Source organism: Anabrus simplex, chromosome 4 (assembly GCF_040414725.1).
Source record: "Anabrus simplex isolate iqAnaSimp1 chromosome 4, ASM4041472v1, whole genome shotgun sequence".
In the NCBI taxonomy this organism is placed as follows: domain Eukaryota; kingdom Metazoa; phylum Arthropoda; class Insecta; order Orthoptera; family Tettigoniidae; genus Anabrus; species Anabrus simplex.
In genome coordinates, this window is record NC_090268.1 from 394,072,305 (window position 1) to 394,091,840 (window position 19,536).

Sequence of the window (19,536 nt, forward strand, 5' to 3'; positions counted from 1 at the left end):
TTCTGCCTTTGTAATTTCTAATTTCTGAACACAGAGGTGGAAGATCAAGAACATTTCATTTTAATAAAAAGTGGCATTTCCTGCTGATATGTGTTAAACTCCCAGCAAACACAGGAGGAAGGAGGAGCCTCCCAAACAATGAACAACCACACGACAGTCATTAATTCGTTTCTCCCTGAACCAATTACTAAGCCTCCTCAAGTGGCTACTACCACTAAATAGTTTTTATTCCTTCCCTGAAGGGGGAGGTAGACGTCTTAGACGGTGACGCCGTCTCTCAGGCCAGGAGATTTGTTACGGTGAAGGAGACGCTCGGAGAAGGTGAGTAGGTTGGCGGCCGTGGCCTATATTAGGAACTGCCCTGGTATTCGCCTCAGTGCAGGAGAATGGAAAACCGCGGAAAACCATTCTCACGACAGCCGACGGTGGGGAACAGCAGAGCTGTCCGACCACGGAACAGCCGTGGCCACTTGTAGACCGAAGCCTACTCTGCAATCAATCAATCAATCAACATTGATCTGCATTTAGGGCAGTCACCCGGGTGGCAACTAAGTTATCTGTTCCTTTCCTACCCTTTTCTTAAATGATTGTAATTAATTTGGAAATTTATTGAAATTCTCCCTTGGTAAATCATTCCAAACCCCTACCTATAAACGAAGAGTTGTCCTAATTTGTCCTCTTGAATTCCAAATTTATCTTCTTATTGTGATATTTTCTACTTTGAAAAACACCACTCAAACTCATTCGTCTACTAATGTCGTTTCACTCCATTTCTCCACTCACAGCTCGGAACATACCACTTAGTCGAGCAACTCGTTTCCTTTCTCCCAAGTCTTCCTAGCCCAATCTTTGCAACATTTTCGTACTCTTTTGTAGGAAATCACACAGAACAAATCGAGCTGCTTTTCTTTGTAATTTTTGAGTTCTCGAATCAAGCAATCCTTATGACGGTCCCATACAATGGAACCATACCCTAGTTGGAGTCTTACCAGAGACGTATATGCCTTATCCTTTACATCCTTACTACAACTCCTAAATACCCTCATAACCATGTGCAGAGGTATGCACCCTTTATTTAAAATGCCATTTATGTGATTACGCAAATGAAATTCTTTCCTTATACTGTATTAGCACCTAGGTATTTACAGTGATCTCCATGTTGATTCAGTCCACTGAACTGCTCGCCGCTCTCCCCGCTGCTTTGCATCAAACAAACATTAGCGCTTCATCCCAAAAATTCAAAGTATTTATTTATTTATTTATTTATTTATTTATTTATTTATTTATTTATTTATTTATTTGCCTTGTTTTGCTTGGCGTTGTTAAGGTTAGAAAGCCTTCTTTTACTCTAAACGAAGATTAATAAGTGTATTAATCTGATACAAAGTGGCTAGGAAATAAACTTAGGAACTGATACATAACATGCAGGTAGCGTTATTGCGAATCTGATAACGTTTATAATAATATTATTATTAATGGTAATAATAATAATACCGAGCAAGAGGCTCTGCAGTTTGGGTCACGTAGCTATCAGCATGGATTTGGGAGAAAGTGGGTTCGAACTCCACTGTCGGCAGCCCTGAAGATGGTTTCCCGTGGTTTTCCACTTTCACACCAGGTAAATGCTGGGGCTGTACGTTCATTAAGGCCGAAGTAATAATAATGTTATTTGCTTTACGTCTCACTAACTACTTTTTAAGGTCTTCGGAGACGCCGAGGTGCCGGAATTTAGTCCCACAGGAGTTCTTTTACGTGCTAGTAAATCTACCGACACGGGGCTGTCGTATTTGAGCACCTTCAAATACCACCGGACTGAGCCAGGATAAGGCCGAAGTTGCTTTCTTCCCACTTCTATACCTTTCCAATTCCATCGTCGCCATGGACCTATTTGTGTTGGTACGTAAAGCAGATTGTAATAATAGGATAATAATAATAATAATAATAATAATAATAATAATAATAATAATAATAATAATAATAATCTTCACAATTTAACAGTAATAATAGTCACAATGAAAAGGAAAGAATTTTTTCTTGTACTGGTTTGTGAATGATGAGTCCAACGTAACTCGTCTAATATGGAGTTCCAGACCTGCTGAGCACCAACTTTGAAGGAGTGGGAGTACCATTTGGTGGTCCTGTTAAGGGGGCGCGTGATTAGCTGATGAAACTCTGAGAACAAGATGTATTCTGAATATGTAATACCAGAGAAATTCTTAGGTTTCTCCCGTTGAACTCTTCAGAAAATAATGACGGTTTTTATTTTCCACAGGCAGGGTAAGAAGTGGTACGACTTCCGAAGTAAAGTTAACCAGACGATGATGCAGCCAAGAAGCAGTAAACTGTACGTGAAACCCATCGACGAAGTCACTAACGAACTAGTCGACAGGTGAGCGTTAACAAATGTATTTGCACGAATGTGATACTACAGTAAAATTTCCTGTAATGCATTTTGATTCCAGAGATCAACGTTACGCAATTAAAGAGTAATATTTTAATTTGTTCTTTTTCTGTTATGCTGTACATTTTATTTGATGTTTATCCACTACTTTTTTAAAAGAAAAATGTGGTGTACTCACCCGAACTCCTTCATAAACTGAACCTCACACTTCCTATCTCCAGATGTACCGTGATGTATGCCTCTTGCAAAGGTACTGATTTTACTACTGGCTCACTCTGAAGAAATGTTTTCTTCCATCTGTTTTCTGGTCCTAAAATATTGGCACACCTTACATCCTAGCATTTTATTTTCCTCATAAAGCCAGTAGTTTCTCTGAAAGAAATATTTTTTCTGAATTTATGGCCAAGAATCTGGCCCATCATGATCAGAATCGTTTCCCTTTTGAACTGCAGTAAATCTTACGTTTCTTAAGATGTTTTCTTCACATTCACTTTTATCACTGTATGCAGGTTCAGGAGATATATCAAAAGAATCGTTATGTTTGTTTTCCTGTACACCGGTACAAAATATTCAGTTATTTTGTTCATTTCTTTTTTCTAACCTGTAAACCATGTGCACCCCTTGCTCCAACTAAATAAGTGAACTCACTTGCCTCGGCAGCACAAAAACATGATTTTAATGCTTTTCAAATTATTTAATAACAACTCAAACATGTAAATTTAAACATTCATTATCCTTAGATTAACTATGACGGTTAGATATTTACTAATTATATGCTGCTACGTATTAACGGCACTTGGTGCAACATTACAAATTTGTCTGCTAAACGGTGAGAAAATCAACTAGCTATTCAATTTCCTCCATGTAGCCAAAGATGTGGAAGGATAAGAAAGAGTAAGACAAAGATGATCTCTTCCTTTTTCCTTTAACTCTGACCTTACGACACGAATTGGTTAGTAGGAGAAGCATGATAATTTTAGAATGGAAGTTTACAGAAATTTCAATCATATACTGGTTCACATTATATCTATAGTAAAGTATCAAAAGCAGAAAAGCAAGCTTGATTTTGAGCCAACACTGCATAGGAAATGTGATAGGAATATTTCGAATATCGTCGCCAACGGGACAAAACCCCCTATGTGAAATATTTTAGCTTAGAACTTTGGCCGGTAAGGTTCTGTCATCTAAGGTGCAATATTGTGTGCATTATGTCAAGGCATTCTCGCTCTTCATAATGAATGTGCTGCGGGTCAGTATATCTCCAAAAATATTATCACATAGGAGGTTTTGCCCCGGCAACGACGATATCCTATTCATTATTTTTCCTCCGCGAAACAGTTCCGGTACTGCGTACAGTTACATTCCACTCTAAAAAAAAGCACCGAGTTCATGTATTATCATGAAAGTTTCAACGTTACTCTTTATAAAGTATATAATATCGTGAGGCATTTTTAGGCCAGGTGCAGCCCTTATAAGGCATCTGGTATCTGCTGTGTAAGGAAAAGTGAGTATTAATGAAGTAATGTATAGTGTTTTGTGTCTTGTATGAGTTGCAGGAATCTTTGAGACAGCACAAATACTAAATCCTCAAGCCAAAAATTTCAGGTTAAAATCCCTCGGGCCCCCAGGGAATCGAATTCGGGCACCGAGGACCGAACTCCAAGTCGCTGACCAATCAGCCATGGAGCTGCACCAAACTTTTGCCCTTCTGTTCCTCGAAGCGGTGCAGTTCCCTTCAGGTACAACCCTGGTGGAGATGAGCTGCTTCTACATCGAAGCGAGGCCTCCGAGGACGGAAGATAGTAGCGCTAACAGTTACAATTCCGAGGTGGACTCTTCACAAAGTGATATAACCCTTTACGTAGCAAACTTTTCTTTTTGTAGACTACATCATAATTGTATGTTTATTACAGTCTGAGAGAAATCGGTGTATTTGTATATCATATTGCACCCGCTCACTTCCTGAGTCCCAGACTAGCATTAATCTCAGGGGTGATCAGTTCGAAAAAGATCAAAAAAATTTATAAAGAAAATCTAATTATATATCGGCGCATCATATGAACACAGGGATGAACGGGACATGCAAATTAAGGTAACGGGGGACGACTCATTCATGGATACAAATTTTTGACTCCACAATAGGACTGCGAAGTGACAACTTAAATTCCATGGGATATAATTGACTAACTACAATAAAAAGATATGGAAACTGTCTCCTATTGAAATTGCAATGAGGAGCAATTTATTCACTTATTTTGCAAACTACACATGATTACAATTATTACATTGGGACACTTCCATCCTGAAAAATAAATGACATACTACTTGGATTTACCTCACTACTCTGGTAGTGTAAAACATTTGGTGAATTCGCCCCAATTGGTTACTGGGGGTCGAAATCACATCCGTATGAGTGGACGTTTCATCGCTGGAGATCTTTTTTCGGAGACGAAGGCATGACGGTAACTATTTACGGTCATCTCCTCGTTCCGTTTGGACATGAGAAACTTCCGGTATGTACATTCTGGTGAGCCGGACACCCACCGGGGAAATGTTATCGCCTCGAAAAAACGGGAATTTATGGTACGGACAAACTCTAGCCTATTATTTCCAGATTCACAAACACGCAGGTAGAGTTCATTAACTCAAAGCCTATTTCAATATTTACACTTGCCAGTACGACAAGACGTACGGAAATGTTCATTACTATGCTCTGACAATGAAGACATGTGCCGTCCGTGGGTTATCTTCGCATCTACCGCTAACAATCTCCCCCGTGAAAACCCAACATCTAGTTCTAAGCAGTTCGACACAGGACGACTGTCCCTATCATATCCTCCTATGATTATTAAATAATATAATTATCATTCTTTATCTGATCATTATTATATTCTTTGATTGCCATCCATTAATTTATTATTATCATTAATTTCAATTATAATCCTAGATTTGATTATCATCATTTGTCATCCGGGATGATTATATGCCAACCCTTGCCGACGTTTCAAACGAAGGGTCGTTCTTCCTCGTAATTTATCCGCACAGTTTAATGATCAGTTTTCTAATAAATATTATTATTATTATTATTATTATTATTATTATTATTATTATTATTATTATTATTATTATTATTATTATTATTATTATTATTATTATTATTATTATTATTATTATTATCGTTACAATGAATCATCGTCCAAAAATCTCTTAATTTTCCGTCATCATAATTATTATTCTCAAAATACTATTGCAAGTTCTTCATCTTCTGCTTCTTCAACTTTTCATTATTATTATTATTATTATTTCCATCAGTGGAGATTATCATTTTCGTATCACTTATTCAGCATGGATTTAATATCTTATATTGATCTCACCATAATTATTCTCAAATTAATCGAATAAATCCTCCCTATTATTATTCCTCTTCATATTATTATTATTATTATTATTATTATTATTATTATTATTATTATTATTATTATTATAGTATCCTAATTTCACGTTTACACTACCGTTAGCGATATTTATGGTTAAATGCATAAACCTTTACAATTTCGGTCTACTTTGGCACTAAGCAAGTTACTTAAGACAAGATTCACTTGGATTATTATTATTATTATTATTATTATTATTATTATTATTATTATTATTATTATTAAAATGGAAAGATGATATTTTAATTTCCGCTCTTTAGATTTTAGTCACATATGTTAAATCCCGTTATGAACCACCAAGCTCTGCTTTATGTCGGTCGGGACAACACGGTATTCGGGACCGTACCTTCAGTTTCGTACTGCCATTAATTTATATGGGGACACACGTCCTCCCAAGACACATCTCACAACCTATGGCACATCGCGGCTGGGCAAATACCTCCAATGCCTGCGATTGCTAAACTATTCCTTCCAATTTGAAGTCCATTTCCTTTTATTGGAACTCTTCAAACATTTAATTCGTAAATTAATCCTCGGTGCGTGGATTCTGCCACTAATAACACCGGAATATGCATTTTATTTCATTTTAGGCCTTGAGATTCATCTATTTCATCATTACAAACAATACGGCTCAATTTATTTCACGCCGGATATTCGTCCCTCATGACTTCCAACTCTAAATATGGGCTCAAACCACTCTGGGCTTTTAACATATCGTGACCATTCTAATTCACGTGCCTCTATCGCTTTTAAACAAATTTTAATGGTTAAAATAAAGTCCAAACGTGAAATCAACAATTTATGTAAAATCAAACTGACTACGCGAATTAAATTCTTTAACGCTACATGTCATCTCTACGTTGATTATTATTTGCACTGGCTAACTCACGAAGCACTGTCATTATTATTATTATACTTTAACTTGCAAACGCACAAAATATTATTATTATTATTATTATTATTATTATTATTATTATTATAAATTTACTTTCCTTTGCTAACTCACAAACATTATTATTATTTCTTTCTCGCAAACACACCGAGCATTATTATTATTATATATAACTTACGAACGCCCAAAGCAGATAGAACATTATTATTATTATTATTATTATTTTTTTTTTTTAATGACCTTCCGTACGCAACACAAATTTTACATACTCTGGCACTTTCATAATCTGGCTGTCTGGTAGAAAATATTCCTAACTAACATACAAATAATCACTGCAGTGATTGAAATCGAATAAATGGGTTAGCACAAAGAGTAATTTAAACCCTTGAAATGAACTTAAATCAAAGTATTACAAACAGCATGCATTAATTGAAAGAAATATATCCCATATTTACATTATATACAACAAACAAATACTCAAATTAATTAATCTAACCCATTATTACGTTAATATAAATTAGTTCGTCCGTCTAACAAAAAAAATTAAAATCATGGATTCGGGTGGCGGACCATGTTAAGTAACCATAATTAATTTACACTGAACCCCGTTTAGTCGCGATAACATCCCCAAATATCAAATTTGTGTACTCATTCCTATGTAGAATTCCATTGTCTCGTAGCGGATGAGAGGCTTGCTGGCCCCATGGTAATTTACTCGTCCATCATATCGCACTTTATAAATTTAACACAATAAAACATTTCTGGGTGACTACCCATGATTAATACCTTCCTTACAGAATTTACATTAATTTATACCCAAAAACCACTTATAGGTGCCTCTAGACCCATTACATTTGCATAATTATTCTTCCTTTAGCCCGAATCACACGTCGTGACACATTACGACGATGTGTCGTTTCATTCGAACTGGCGCGTATCGCGTTCTTTAATCCGCACTCACCGGGCGAGTTGGCCGTGCGCGTAGAGGCGCGCGGCTGTGAGCTTGCATCCGGGAGATAGTAGGTTCGAATCCCACTATCGGCAGCCCTGAAAATGGTTTTCCGTGGTTTCCCATTTTCACACCAGGCAAATGCTGGGGCTGTACCTTCATTAAGGCCACGGGCGCTTCCTTCCAACTCCTAAGCCTTTCCTATCCCATCGTCGCCATAAGACCTATCTGTGTCGGTGCGACGTAAAGCCCCTAGCAAAAAAAAAATAATAATCCGCACTTCCTGAAGTATACGATGCCGTCCTGCGATCGCCTCGCTCCTACAGTTCCCTGCTACAGTAATTGTTACACCGTCTATCATGAAATATTTATTTCAGGCTCCGAACACTGCTTTCAAAAAGTATTATCGGCGTTCCTGTCGATCCTTTAAATTCCAACACATGAAATGTTGAGAAATGTATTAATTTCACATACAGTGATACTGATAATTTACACTCGATATACTGAATAATTATCACTGTTCGTCTTCACCTTCATGACTACTAACGTACTTTCACTCTAACAGAATCTATAAAAAGTTTTCTGGTACCGAATTACAGAGTCACTGTGTCAGCGTAACAATTTCAAACGACTGGTTGATGTGAAGCTCGACCGGTCACAACTGGTGACTGGTAACGACTGGGTGATGTGAGGTCCCACTACTGGTTATTTATGGACGATATGGTTTCCCGCCGAGGTCATCCGCGGTCATCTTATGGGGAGGGGAGTTGGTTATCCTAAATCGGCATATGCAGGTGGATTTGGATCTCTTGATTTATCCCACTTAATAAACTTGGGATACACATTCATGTGTCGTATTCTGAACTCATATCGTTCGGTGATCATGGATATATCACTTAATTCCTGTCCTCCACCTTTCGCGCGCTAAATCGGCGTCCCTGATGGCGTGCTCTTCTTGACCAATGGCGAGATAGCGTGGGTCATTTCCATGAATTCATTACTTTAATTTATGATAATTACTATTAATCACCATGGGAATGATATTACAAAAATCCCCTCTATTCAGTTCTGTGGTTGGAATAATTTAATTATTGTTATCGGAGAAGCTAACTGGAGTTCACTCTGAGTTTCTCTTATGTTGGTTTATCTGCGGGCCCATGATAAATTTTCCCATTGGTCAACACCGCATCGGTTAGTTTAAAATTTCTTCCTTGCAACTTGACAACACAAAATGCCTCGAGGCGTGGGAAAATACTGGTACGTCATATTCTCGGTATCTGTGAGACACCTGGCTCGCCCTTGTTCCGAAATACATACTCTTTTACTTCCTTGTAGTCATTACTTCTGTTGTTGTGAGCTCTAGATTTAATCCTCTTAGCTTCTGACCAAGAAACATTCTCCCCATAATGACAAGCTTAACAGTGGCGACGGACTGTCGCGATATGTTGAAATCCTTCCGTCCACACAAAACTGACAATTTAATATTCTTATATATTTGCATTCATCTTATAAAAATTAAATCATGAAAACTAGGGCCTATCTCATCCGGGTACAATATCCTAACCAATAATCTATGTTAGTCTGGGTCCAAATAGCAAAACAGTTGGTGATTTGTTTAAGGCCCATAATACTGTACCATACAGGGCACATTAATACTGCAGGATGGTACCTACCTGCTCTTCTTGTTCTTGCATACGGGCACCAGCTCAGCTACAATCGGCAGAAAGGGTCGTTAATTTTGGGTTCTATGACGAGAGGATCATGGGGAACTCAATACTACATTAAACTACTAAATGAGGAACACTTTCGCTATGATCAGAATTTTGAGCATAAGTTTGTATTCATAACACAAGTTAATTACAAGGATTGCACCTGTAGTGCCGAAATACGTGCGCCGAAGGCTCACCTCTACAAATTAAAATGACGACAAGCAAATACAGTCTGGATGATGACGTTATGCTGAGATTTATCGATCCGTGAACCAAGGAAAGGAAAACCGGATGTGTTCTTGGAAACTACATCCCTATGTCTGCGACATAAAATGATATAATGGTAGAACTAGGATACCTGCAGAGATTTCCACTATTAAGAAAGTTCCTCCCCTACAGGGATATTTACATACACAAAAAATTAGCAGCACAATAGGTAAATAAAAATAAACTAAGATAACCTACTCTAGCGCCCTCAACATTATATTTACACGGACGTGAACCCACGTCCACCAGCAGAAACATGTGCCAACAGGGCAATCATACTAGTGGTATAGTGCCAAGATCACATTAGTAGACTACCCAACACTAATAATATGAATCAAACAAGAAAGGAAATACAAGGTAAAATGGATAAAATTAAATGACGCATGGTTTGGCAAAATACTCCCTGCCAAAGGAGAATGACCGACCTCCAAAGCACTTTAAAAATGGCCGAGCACACCCCAATACAGAGCAGGCGAACGTTGACCTGAAGTCAGGTCTGGAGCCCCCTTCCACACACAAAAAAACGTAAACAAACACCCGGTAGACGTCTTACCCTGCATTCTTTCACAAAGGGACTTTCAAGCTTCTACACATACCATCCAATGGCATAAAATAAGTGAGGAAAAAACACATCTCACATCACGCTCCTGACTTCAATTAACCACCCACACGGGTCGCAGTCGAATCACATGAAGTGTTCTATCATTCAATCATATCAAACCATCACCACCCATATGCAGCGTGACAGCAGTAAACTCGGGAGTCAGAGGTTCAAACCCCACATTTGGCAGAGTAGCACAGAGTCAAATAGCGTTAAAACCTGCACCTCCGCTATAGTTTACGCCCGTCTAACACACGTAAGTAGAGCCCCTTTAAATAGATGTCATTAGCCTGCATACCTTACACAGCGCATGTATATCTGCCCTTCCCCTAGAATATACTGGGAATTACCTATATTGCCAAATCCAATAAGTAACATGTATTTCACGATCGACCCCAAGGAAAATTATCCGGACAATAGTACGCAAACATATATGTATCACAAGGCATATTACGTCTCGCCGCAATAACAAATATTACCTCATTGTCCGCTTTATATAAAGATACAAGAAAACAAATCTAACTACTCTTACCCGTAGATATCAAACAATCTTACTATGCAGCCTGATGGGCCACCATCAAATCCTATATGAATATTTACACGTTTAATTCTACTATCTCTGCGTGATACCTTAACTCTACCATACATCTAATAATTCATTGATTCACTTATCTTAATTAGTCTCCTCGTCTCTCCCTCCGGGTATGGCTAGCATGATTTAGCACATCATGATGGATGTCTCATCCAGGTTCGATCTTTGGAGTCCATTCTTCCTGTCCCACTGGTCCATAGCGCCGCCTTCTTCTTGAGGGATGCCTCGTTCAAGGTGACGTCTTTGCAGCCTCGTTCTGAAGTTCTAGCCGCTCACTCCCCTCGGAATACCTCGACTTCTTACTATAATGAGAGATTCACTTTAACCACTACGCCACATTCTGGACATTTACCTAGGTTGAGCTAGCACACAGCGCTAACACCTTGCAATGCACACTCCTCGTCCTCCCTTCACATATAACTGCGTATTCGCTAACTTGTGTACTGTACCACAAACTATTTTCTGCTCTAGAAACTATCTACTCAGTTCTTGTTTTTACACCTGCTTAATTTGGGTTCAACATTCTATCAGAGAATAAATATAGACCTCCACAGTCTATTGTCCACACTTCCTCGGCACCTCGGGAGCTTCGCCCCTACCGCTATTTAGTCGAGTCTGCAAGTACAGCTTTCTATGGTTACTGATAGCATTAAGCACACGCGATCTCATTGATAAGTATCTGAATATAGCGCCACTTACAGGTCCACACCTGTCTTCGTAAGTCTCCTATCCACTGGATCAAAGTTATCGCACTGTGATACTTAATCGCACTGTAATAATTATACACTGTCTTTGTTCTGAACAAAGGGTTTCTGGAGCAATCTAGGCGGACGTGCGACGCGTGCCGGCAGCAATATGATAGTCAACTGGATGATCTCCCCCCATATCACACAGCTTTTATATGAGGACGCACACCTAAGGACGCCAGGGGAAGTCCCGAGAAACAAATGTGGCCACTACAGAGTTTCCCACGGTGGTTCTGCTTGGAACATATTTATTGATCTAATCCTATGTTAATAATCTTAGAGGTATCTACCGTTTCATAAAATTCTAGTAACCATTTCCATCTTTTTATTTTCTTGAAAAACCTTCAATTACGGGAATTACGGCTCAATTTCCGTAATGTGGTGGGCCTGTCTGCTCCCGCTAAAATCTCCGTTAAGATGGCAGGTCTCTCCCTCCGACAAAATCCCCTCTCTCTTCTCTCTTCCTCACATGTTCTTTCTTCGTCACACCTGACGCCGCCTTGCCTCGGGAAATCACCTTCTCGATTCCCGCGCTCTGTATAGCATCACGCCCTCACAACGGCGCCCTACTGAAAAAATTATTACTGCGTTAAATATCCATGCTTGCAGTCAGATATAATGGTACAATACATTGCAGTAAATATAATTTCCCAGTATAGATGGTGGATCCAATCGGACCACACATCTAAAAATACAGCATATCACAAGTAATTAATTCTAAGAATTCTAAATTCATGGTTTATCGCTCATCCTCTTCGGCTGTATATTAGAGAATATTGTAAGAATATGGAAAGGAAAATGAAATAAGAAAAATTAAGGTGTTGAAATAAATTTCCCGGTATTTGAAGACGATTCGCTATACTTTCGTAAAACCTAAAAAAATTAGCAATAAAAATCAATTTCTTGAAACGAATAGCCAACAAAACAGCTTCGAGAATCTCTGTAGAGGAAACCAAATTTAATACGAACATAAAAAAGTGCTCCAAAATTTTTAACGACAGATATTGGTAGAATCGACAAAGTAAAGAATAATCTGGGGGAGATCGCTAATGAAAATGGTTTAGAAAAGTCTACTGTAGAAGAAAAGATACACAACATGGAATGGCATATGTTTTTCTGAGACTTTTTTACTACAAAATGTGCTCATCCAAAACTTAAGGGACAAGAATACAGTAGTGAAAGAGGAATGTCTATACGCCAATGAATGCCTATTATTAAATTAGAAAATAAATAAACTTGATTTTTTACAGTTGGCTTAACGTCGCACCGACACAGATAGGTTTTATGCTGACGATGGGATAGGAAAAGGCTAGGAGTGGGAAGGAAGCGGCCGTGGCTTTAATTAAGGTACAGCCCCAGCATTTGCTTGGTGTAACAGTGGGAAACCACGGAAAACCATCTTTAGTGTTGCCAACAGTGTGATTCGAATTCACTATCTCCCGAATGCAAGCTCAGAGCTGCGTGCCCCTAACCGCATAGCCAACTCGCTCGCTAAATCAGCTTGAAATACTAGAAAGAAGTATCCTTAGAAAAATCCTGGGTACAATGATAAATACGGAATTCTAGAAATTAGGAATAAGGAAATCTATCAGAACATAGAAAACATATCGAAAACAGTAAGAAAAAGGAGACTTTTTTCTGGGATGGATGAAAACAAATTAACAAGAAAAGGTACTCAAATACATTTGGGAGAAAAAGTCCACTACAACCTTTAAGAAAGATTTCGAACGAAATAATATAAGGGAAGGAGAGACCAAAGAAAGAGTTTTGTTAAATAAATTAAGTGTTAAACATGGAAGAAGTCCATGGCAAAAGTAAAAATAAAATTGGGTCAAAATGATCCGAAGAGAGAAATCGAAACAGCGAAAGGATGAAGAAGTTGAAAAGAGGAAAATGATCTGATATTGGCACGCCGTCTCTAGCAGGCCATGACGGGAAGAGAAGAGAGCATAATAATAATAATAATAATAATAATAATAATAATAATAATAATAATAATAATAATAAAGTTCAATCTTTCCTACAGGTAACCTAGCTGTTGATAGTTATGAATAAAGCGTACATATTTACAAGTCCCAGCGAAATAGCATTGTATTACATCATCTGTTATCTTTATTTTTGTCTATAGCTTTTCTCACTACTTCGTGGGGTTGTGGGTGCGAACTAAGTCGGACATGGTGGCTCTAGCCCTGGTTTACGGCCTTCCTCACGCCAAGCATAGGTGCGCGAATGTACTCGATAATATGTGATTCTGTAGTGGTCGGCAGTATGATGTCTTGTGTGTTAATGAATAAAATAATTTTATGAAATAACACAAACATATAGACTCAGGGACCGATGAATTAAACAAACGAGGTCAAAATTCTGGCCCGGCAGGGAATCGGATCTGTGACTATCTGAACTGGAGCTGGACAGCATTGTATTCAATCTTTCTCCATCTTCGGGCCGCACTAACATATTCATGTTCCTAGTCACACTACTCAGGACACAACCTATCAAGAATTTACTCAGTAGCTGACTATGCTTTGGTGTATCGTCTAGAGAGTTACAAGTACTGTATTTGGACTCATGCTCTGAAGATGTCTCCAGGGATAACCAATTGAACACCAAAGAGTTAGAAACGAGTCTCCAACGGCCACCGTACCCGTTTGCCTTCAATAGTATCCATAAGCTACTGTTACAAACCACTATGAAACTGAAACATTCATGAATGCTAATTTTAAAAAAATATTTCCTATTTCAGCAAATTTCAGTTTTAATTGTATGGCATCCTGTTCAGTGAGTTATTTACACATTTACAGGATGCGCAATTTGCGGAACGAAAACGGAGAACTTCCTGAAAATTTCACCGAGTACCTTATGCGCTGGGCGTTGGAAAGTAAGTATATAAAAATATTACTATTAGACACTTAAACAAGAATATAATGAAAAGCGAGTAGTGACAAAAATTAACTGATAAACAACCTAACTTCAGTTTTGTAATTTTCTACTGTTATAGCACAGGTGAAACAAGTAAAGAATCTTAGGTAGGAAGGGAAAAGGGAAATTGGTATTGTGTTGGGTAAATCAAGTAAACTCATCGTAGATCCTAGAAAGTGAAACAACTCAGTTTTTGACAGGACATGGAAAGTGTGAATCATACTTCGAGAGGTTTGGAATCAGTGTTCAGAAGCCCTACACTTGTACCTGTGAAATGCAACAAACTGTTCCTCATCTCTTATTTGAGTGTCCGATTTTTAACAGGAGTAGATATGAATTATTAATGCATTTAAACATGTGTAATATAGAATACCAAGCACCTCTCACTATGGTATTTCAGAGAAGATGTTGTTATAATGTGTTTGTTAAATTTCTCCATCTAATTTATAAGTCATCTCTATTTTAATTGAATTGTCATGTATTAACTTAGTCTCACTATCTATAACCCTAATATACTACTTGTAAAATAGGGTTTGTAATGGGAAATTCAATAATAATAATAATAATAATAATAATAATAATAATAATAATAATAATAATAATAAACAGATGGAAATAAATTTTGAAAATCATATCAACGTAAAAAGAAATAATGTCACCACCAAACAGGAGTTTACGTTAAGGCGACAACTCGGAGATAAAAGTCGATATTTTGGTCATTCTGGTGAATTATTTATATGACTGCAATTGAAAGGAATGAGTTTCTTTCTTTATTGTCACGAAGTTATTCCGCTGAATTCAAACAATTTATCACTGTAATAATGCTTTGTTTGCCAATATTGTAAGTTTACATTTAAATCACACTTTTCTCCCATAATATTCTACCAAATGTAACAAAATGAGTATGGTATAAGTATCACAGCTATATTAAGAAACCTGCGTATGGAATTTATGATTGCAGACTTTTTTCAAGTAACTTAGTAGGGATTTCAAGTCCAAATTTTTAGAACGTAAAAATTACACAAACTTTAGTGCGAGATATCTCCTTACATAAATTATGCACAGAAAAATCGATACTAGTGCTAATTACGAATTTACATTAACATATTAATAAAATTTTATGAAAAAATTTAAAAAAAATATTTCGGATAAACTATTAATTGTATATGAAAGAGTTGTTTGTGATAACTTTACTTTTATGTGGGTGACATTCCCACAAAGTTTCGTGAAAATCCATGAATTATTTAAAAATATACTTTTATCTCCGGAGTTTCGGCTTAAAATTAAGCGAAACCCGCATAGCGAGCTGACGGGAAATACACGTTGTATTCTCCCACTCAAGAGACGAGCAACGAGCTACTTGCCGAGAGAAAACAGCTTATTTTCCCCATCCTTTGTCTTGTAAGTCTCGGTCGTTACTACAGCTCCGTACGTACGTACACGTGATTTACTTGACGCGTCCAGTAATTGGGATAATAACGTGCACTGTAACATTTACCTATCATAGTTAAGTACACGAAGCCTCCGTGGCTCAGACGGCAGCCCGTCGGCCTCTCACCACTGGATACCGTGGTTCAAATCCCGGTCACTCCATGTGAGATTTGTGCTGGACAAACCGGAAGCGGGACAGGTTTTTCTCCGGCTTTCATTCCAGCAACACACTTCATTCTCATTCCATAGCATCTATCAGTCATTAATAAATCACTTTGGGATTGGCGACCCCATCGTACTAACAGCCTATATCTGCTTCATTCATTACATCCCTGACCCGGTCATTGACTGGAAAACAGGTTGTAGGTTTTCATTTTTCATTTTCAGTTAAGTACACTATTCATCAGCGAGTGTTCATTGCTGAAACATGCGTATAAAATCAAAACAAAGAAAGAAAGAAAGAAAGAACGAAGGTAGGTAGGTAGGTAGGTAGGTAGGTAGGAAGGTTGGTTGGTTGGTTGGTTGGTTGGTTGGTTGGTTGGTTGGTTGGTTGGTTGGTTGGTTGGTTGGTTGGTTGGTTGGTTGGTTGGTTGGTTGGTTGGTTGGTTGGTTGGTTGGTTGGTTGGTTGGTTGGTTGGTTGGTTGGTTGGTTGGTTGGTTGGTTGGTTGGTTGGTTGGTTGGTTGGTTGGTTGGTTGGTTGGTTGGTTGGTTGGTTGGTTGGTTGGTTGGTTGGTTGGTTGGTTGGTTGGTTGGTTGGTTGGTTGGTTGGTTGGTTGGTTGGTTGGTTGGTTGGTTGGTTGGTTGGTTGGTTGGTTGGTTGGTTGGTTGGTTGGTTGGTTGGTTGGTTGGTTGGTTGGTTGGTTGGTTGGTTGGTTGGTTGGTTGGTTGGTTGGTTGGTTGGTTGGTTGGTTGGTTGGTTGGTTGGTTGGTTGGTTGGTTGGTTGGTTGGTTGGTTGGTTGGTTGGTTGGTTGGTTGGTTGGTTGGTTGGTTGGTTGGTTGGTTGGTTGGTTGGTTGGTTGGTTGGTTGGTTGGTTGGTTGGTTGGTTGGTTGGTTGGTTGGTTGGTTGGTTGGTTGGTTGGTTGGTTGGTTGGTTGGTTGGTTGGTTGGTTGGTTGGTTGGTTGGTTGGTTGGTTGGTTGGTTGGTTGGTTGGTTGGTTGGTTGGTTGGTTGGTTGGTTGGTTGGTTGGTTGGTTGGTTGGTTGGTTGGTTGGTTGGTTGGTTGGTTGGTTGGTTGGTTGGTTGGTTGGTTGGTTGGTTGGTTGGTTGGTTGGTTGGTTGGTTGGTTGGTTGGTTGGTTGGTTGGTTGGTTGGTTGGTTGGTTGGTTGGTTGGTTGGTTGGTTGGTTGGTTGGTTGGTTGGTTGGTTGGTTGGTTGGTTGGTTGGTTGGTTGGTTGGTTGGTTGGTTGGTTGGTTGGTTGGTTGGTTGGTTGGTTGGTTGGTTGGTTGGTTGGTTGGTTGGTTGGTTGGTTGGTTGGTTGGTTGGTTGGTTGGTTGGTTGGTTGGTTGGTTGGTTGGTTGGTTGGTTGGTTGGTTGGTTGGTTGGTTGGTTGGTTGGTTGGTTGGTTGGTTGGTTGGTTGGTTGGTTGGTTGGTTGGTTGGTTGGTTGGTTGGTTGGTTGGTTGGTTGGTTGGTTGGTTGGTTGGTTGGTTGGTTGGTTGGTTGGTTGGTTGGTTGGTTGGTTGGTTGGTTGGTTGGTTGGTTGGTTGGTTGGTTGGTTGGTTGGTTGGTTGGTTGGTTGGTTGGTTGGTTGGTTGGTTGGTTGGTTGGTTGGTTGGTTGGTTGGTTGGTTGGTTGGTTGATTATACAAATCTACACAACTCCACTGATTAACATAAACATTTTCACTGAGGTTCATGAGGCATTTGGACGATTTACAGAGGTTATTTCGTCAAAGATGTAATAAAATAAAATTGGTCATGATATGTGGTATACGGGTAGAAAGTTTTATGTTTTGACGCCATTTTTATACCAAAGCCCTCAAGGAATAAACTGGACACACGAGAAACATGGAATTTAGAATAGAAAGGAATATTGGATGCGATTTGCAACGCTTGCCTTTTACCATAAGCTATGCACCAACAAAATTTTCCACTACCCAATTGAGGACTGTGTTTGTTAACTGTGTAATAATCTACAGTTCCCGATATCATGCCAATATGTGGAAGAAAAGACTATCACTAAAAGAACTGTGTAGTGATATAACTATAACGATATTCTGTTATTGTATTTACATATGCATATTTTCTCTAGCTATTTTGCTGCAATGAACATTCATAACAGATTGGAAATTAAAAGTATGGTACTTGGAACAGGGAAGATTAATGTATAAACCCATTCAGAGGTACAGGACAAATCTTTACGTTGATACATCCTTACATTTTGCTCTATGATACAATCAAACAATTTATTCTCTTGAAAATTTACCTCAAACCGACAAATGAGTGGGATAGGTCATAGACGTACGTACAAAGTCAAAGATTTCATAAAACTGGTCATAAGTTCATAATACGTGATGTATGGGTAGAACGTTGTATGTGTTGACATCGAAACTCTTAAATGTTAGGCTGGATAAATGAATGGCTTGGAACTTAAAATAGCAAGGAATGTCTATGATACAATATAGCGATTTATTCTCTGGCAAATTAACCTTATATGTAGCATGCTCCAGGTTTATAGCTCCGAGGAGTTTTTATATTTACGCTCTCAATAGTGTTACACGTAATGTTGTTAGCATGAATACCCCTTATGTCTGGAGATCATCCGAAAATTTGTGTAACACAACAAAATGCGTTACGGAAGTGACGTCACATTAGTCGTTACCTCAGGCCTTGCTTACCAAAGATTCTCTGTGAAATGATGCAAACAAATCCTTTGGTATCAACATTTAAGTATCGTTTATTGAAATGTTGTAACTTTAATTTCTCAAACAATGTTGGAGGAAACTTTGTACTATCTCAATACTGAGTTTGTGTTTCTCAAATGACGGCTACGATTTCTTTCGTTTTAAGGTATCTCTGTTGTGGCGCTGGACACCCGTCTTGGCTGCCTGGATCCAGACTTGAAGCCAGACTCAGAGACGGAGAAGATGATCAACGCTGTGCATTATTTAATTCATGCTATGTTCGAACTGGATGTGAAAAAATCATTCCGTCACTTCACCAAGAGAAAGGAGTGGAAGAAATTAGTAGAAGTCTCAGATTTCATCAATGAGTAAGTACGTAAGAACAGATCCAATCGCTGGGAGATAACCCTCATATCAGACCTTTCAACAGCTTACAGCTGAAATACTGTTCATTCAAAGAGATCGAGGTGTGTCCCCTTCCCCCTTACCTTGGAAAACCAACAGCTTATCAACATGACTTCATTGCTCCTTTTGCTCGGCCGTGAAATAAACTCACACATTGGAAAGAAGAAATTTCTATTCTAAAATAGGGTAATGACGTAAAAATAATGTATATATAATGCAACTTTCTGAACATAACGAAATTTTTCTTAAATTGTGTTAATGCTCTTTTGTGAGTGTGGAGAGGTGGATGAATTAATAGTGTGCGAGAGTGTACATGAATATGAATGGGGGATGTTAAGTTGGATC

General features: G+C 38.5%; 1 protein-coding gene across 1 annotated transcript in view; it reads left to right on the forward strand.

The window, feature by feature from the left end:
* The window catches only part of LOC136872038 (probable cytochrome P450 49a1), a 101,331-nt gene that overhangs the window by 43,674 nt on the left and 38,121 nt on the right, over nt 1-19,536 (forward strand). The window contains exons 5-7 of the mRNA XM_067145860.2: nt 2,273-2,389; nt 14,393-14,469; nt 18,953-19,154. Coding sequence (XP_067001961.2) covers nt 2,273-2,389; nt 14,393-14,469; nt 18,953-19,154 — 396 coding nt within the window. The remainder of the gene's footprint in view (nt 1-2,272; nt 2,390-14,392; nt 14,470-18,952; nt 19,155-19,536) is intronic.